The 3,906-nt window shown below is 40.9% G+C and overlaps 1 protein-coding gene across 1 annotated transcript in view; it reads right to left on the bottom strand.

Annotated features, from left to right (window-relative positions):
• RGS5 (regulator of G-protein signaling 5) overlaps window positions 1-3,906 on the bottom strand; it is a 59,103-nt gene that overhangs the window by 18,788 nt on the left and 36,409 nt on the right. The window contains exon 3 of the mRNA XM_010854659.1: window positions 2,327-2,388. Coding sequence (XP_010852961.1) covers window positions 2,327-2,388 — 62 coding nt within the window. The remainder of the gene's footprint in view (window positions 1-2,326; window positions 2,389-3,906) is intronic.

Raw genomic sequence — 3,906 nt, 5'->3', positions numbered from 1 at the left:
AGGAGTACATCAAGGCTGTATATTGTCACTCTGCTTATTTAACTTATATGCAGAGTACATCATGAGAAACGCTGGGCTGGAAGAAGCACAAGCTGGAATCAAGATTGCCGGGAGAAATATCAATAACCTCAGATATGCAGATGACACCACCCTTATGGCAGAAAGTGAAGAGGAACTAACAAGCCTCTTGATGAAAGTGAAAGAGGAGAGTGAAAAAGTTGGCTTAAAGCTCAACATTTAGAAAACCAAGATCATGGCATCCGGTCCCATCACTTTTGGGGAAATAGATGGGGAAACAGTGGAAACAGTGTCAGATTTTATTTTTTTGGGCTCCAAAATCACTGCAGTTGGTGACTGCAGCCATGAAATTAAAAGATGCTTACTCCTTGGAAGAAAAGTTATGACCAACCTAGATAGCATATTGAAAAGCAGAGACATTACTTTGCCAACAAAGGTCCGTCTAGTCAAGGCTATGGTTTTTCCTGTGGTCATGTATGGATGTGAGAGTTGGACTGTGAAGAAAGCTGAGCACCGAAGAATTGATGCTTTTGAACTGTGGTATTGGAGAACACTCTTGAGAGTCCCTTGGACTGCAAGGAGCTCCAACCAGTCTATTCTGAAGGAGATCAGCCCTGGGATTTCTTTGGAAGGAATGATGCTAAAGCTGAAACTCCAGTACTTTGTCCACCTCATTCAAAGAGTTGACTCATTGGAAAAGACTCTGATGCTGGGAGTGATTGGGGGCAGGAGGAGAAGGGGACGACAGAGGATAAGATGGCTGGATGGCATCACTGACTCGATGGACATGAGTCTGAGCGAACTCTGGGAGTTGGTGATGGACAGGGAGGCCTGGCGTGCTGCGATTCATGAGGTCTCAAAGAGTCGGACACGACTGAGCGACTGATCTGAACTGAACTGAATCACTGTAGTACAGCAGTAACACAACATTATAAATGAACTATACTTCAATAATGTAAATTTTTTTAAAAGTCAGAAGTTGATAATATTGAGAAAGTTTCAAATTAATGACTTTGGTGCTCTGCCTCCAGATATTAGATATTGATTCTATCACAGGTAAGCAGAAGATGACCTCGCCAAAAACAAGACAAAACATGTTGTTTGTATACATTTCCTCATACATTCTTTGCCACCTATTCTATGTCTATGAATCTTGATGGTCCTGTGGGAAATATTTTTTAAATCCTTATTTTCGCAAAGCATTGAACAAAGTGTCATATTCAGTTTTTATAGTGAGAATGGAAAAATGTGAGTTAGATAATTTACATAAATACTAGTTTTAGGGAGAATGATTCAAGATTTTTGTATTACCATGCACTTCCTGTTGTGAAATTATCCAGATGAAAAAGACTAACTCCTGGATGTCAATGAGTTTATAATCTGTTATAGGAGGAAGATGCTGTGATCAGAGCATGATGCAGTGAATAACAAGTAGCGGAAAAATGTGCAAACTAACTGTGCTGCAAACTCAGAGGGAGCATAAATCATTCTGGATGGTCAAGGAAAACTAGGCATTTAGTACTTAGATTCGCTCTAGTGGGAGAGGAGAATTTCAACTGATAGAGATACGAATACAAAATCTTCTCGTCAAAGGGATGACACATAGAAATGGAGGGGAGAACAGAGCAGTTTGACTGCAGACCAGCAATAATAGTTACTATGGAGAATTCTAAGAACTAGAAATTTAAACTTGATACTTCTGACCTTGGGAGTCAGTAAGGATTTTGCATTGAGAAAAGGCAAATAGTGCTCAGGTGTATTGGTATTAGCTTGGAGAGGAGATCTTGCTTTCGCTTTTGTCATGTCTTGAATGAAGATACAAAAGGCATGCTGCCAGAAGAGGAAAATAAGGTTCGGAAAGGTTAACAACCTGTGGCTGGTTCCAAAGCAATTAATAGCAATTTGAAATACCACCCAACCCATGCCTCAGAGTTTAGTGATATGTACACTGATACACCCAATCCATATCAAGCCATTCTGAGCCCAAGCTGGAAGATGAAGTGTCTCTATTTACTGATGAAAATTTTAAGACGAACAGAAGTCAAACTACTGGCTCTGCTCATTCAAGTAAGCAGGACAGATGGGAATACAACTTGTACTCAGGAGCCCTCCAGACAACTCATTTTCACATTCTCCCAAGGTGAGCTAGATAATCATACTCCCTTGGCATCCTTCCAAAGTTGAAGAAATATCAAAATTTGAGAAGAAGGCACTGGCAACATAAAGCTGCCCATTTTTTTGGCCTCTTTCCCCTGACCTTTATAAAAATAATTCAAATTTACGGTTGTTCTTTTTTCCCCAAACTTACAATTGTTCTGCAGGAGCTTGTCCAGGGAATCACGCCACTGCAGGGCCTCGTCCAGCGAGGGTCTAAATTAAGCATTAGGAAAGAAAAAAGGAGACAGAAAAAGCTGCATTAGAAGAAAGTTAACCACATACACCAACAATGACTTGGACCTGCTTTTCTTTGAAATGTTATAGTTAATGACATTCTCAGAAAAAGAGAGTTACAGTTGTTTTATTCTGATCAAGTGAGTTTGATGAGCTGAGTTTGATTTCCTACATCTGTCTTGCATATTTTCATCTTTGTTGAACAATATGGTTAGGGCTGTCCCTTTTCAGAATCAGAGTGTATTTGTCATGAAGCTGTGTCTTGATATTCTTGGGTATCCCATGACAGGGTCTCCAATTGTGGTCTTTTCTTTCCAAATGTAACTGAGTAAAATCCAATTTTCCTACTATGGGTCTTGAACTCATGTTCCCTGCTTCATCAGGGCTACACTTTAAACACCAATTTAATCCACAGAGAGCATTTTTTTTCTGATCTTTGCAGGATTTATTCATTTTAAACATGCCTTTTCTCCCTAGCTTACAATGAAATCTGCTTATTAAAGCTACAGAACTCCCAGTGGGAGATTATATGCTGACAACCAAGATTTTAGAATCCAATAAAAAATAGATAAAACTGAATCTCAAATAATACAAACAAATCATCGGTACAAACTAAAGCATGCATTTAGGAAGAAGTTTGTACTGCACATTTATAACCAGGGGCCCATGAGGCTCAGCCCTAGCCTGAGGTCACTCAAAGAGCATTTCTTTCACATTGACAGCCAATTGCCATCTCACTGGGGCTGATGGAAGATGCAAGGTGTGAAGCTGCCTCCTGGTAGAAATATTACCATAGCAGGTCTACATTGAAAAAAATCTGGAATCAAAAAAAATGTGGGGGGTACTTCTCTGGTGGTCCAGTGGTTAAGACTCCGTGCTTCCAGTGCAGGGAATGCGGTTCGATCCCTAGCCCGGGGATGTGGTTCGATCCCTACTAAGGTCTCATATGTTGCATATCATGGCCAAAAAGTTTTTTTTTATTAATGCAGGTGCATTTTCCTGCCCAAACAGAACAGGATAATTTTTTTTTTAAGATTTACTCTTTCTGAAAAGAAAAGTGGTGAGACTGTGAATCAGTTCAGTTCAGTTGCTCAGTCGTGTCCAACTCTTTGTGACCCCATGAACCACAGCACACCAGGCTTCCCTGTCCATCATAACTCCCAGAGTCCACCCAAACTCATGGCCATTGAATCGGTGATGCCATCCAGCCATCTCATCCTCTGTCGTCCCCTTCTCCTCCTGCCCCCAATCCCTCCCAGCATCAGAGTCTTTTCCAATGAGTCAACTCTTCGCATGAGGTGGCCAAAGTACTGGAGTTTCAGCTTCAGTATCAGTCCTTCCAGTGAATGTTGAGGATTGACTTCCTTTAGGATTGACTGGTTGGATCTCCTTGCAGTCCAAGGGACTCTCAAGAGTCTTCTCCAACACCACAGTTCAAAAGCATCAATTCTTCGGTGCTCAGCTTTCTTCACAGTCCAAATCTCACATCCATACCTG

This window comes from Bison bison, unplaced genomic scaffold, assembly GCF_000754665.1.
Source record: "Bison bison bison isolate TAMUID 2011002044 unplaced genomic scaffold, Bison_UMD1.0 scf7180017864346, whole genome shotgun sequence".
Classification (NCBI taxonomy): Eukaryota; Metazoa; Chordata; class Mammalia; order Artiodactyla; family Bovidae; genus Bison; species Bison bison.
This window is presented reverse-complemented; position numbering and strand designations above follow the sequence as displayed.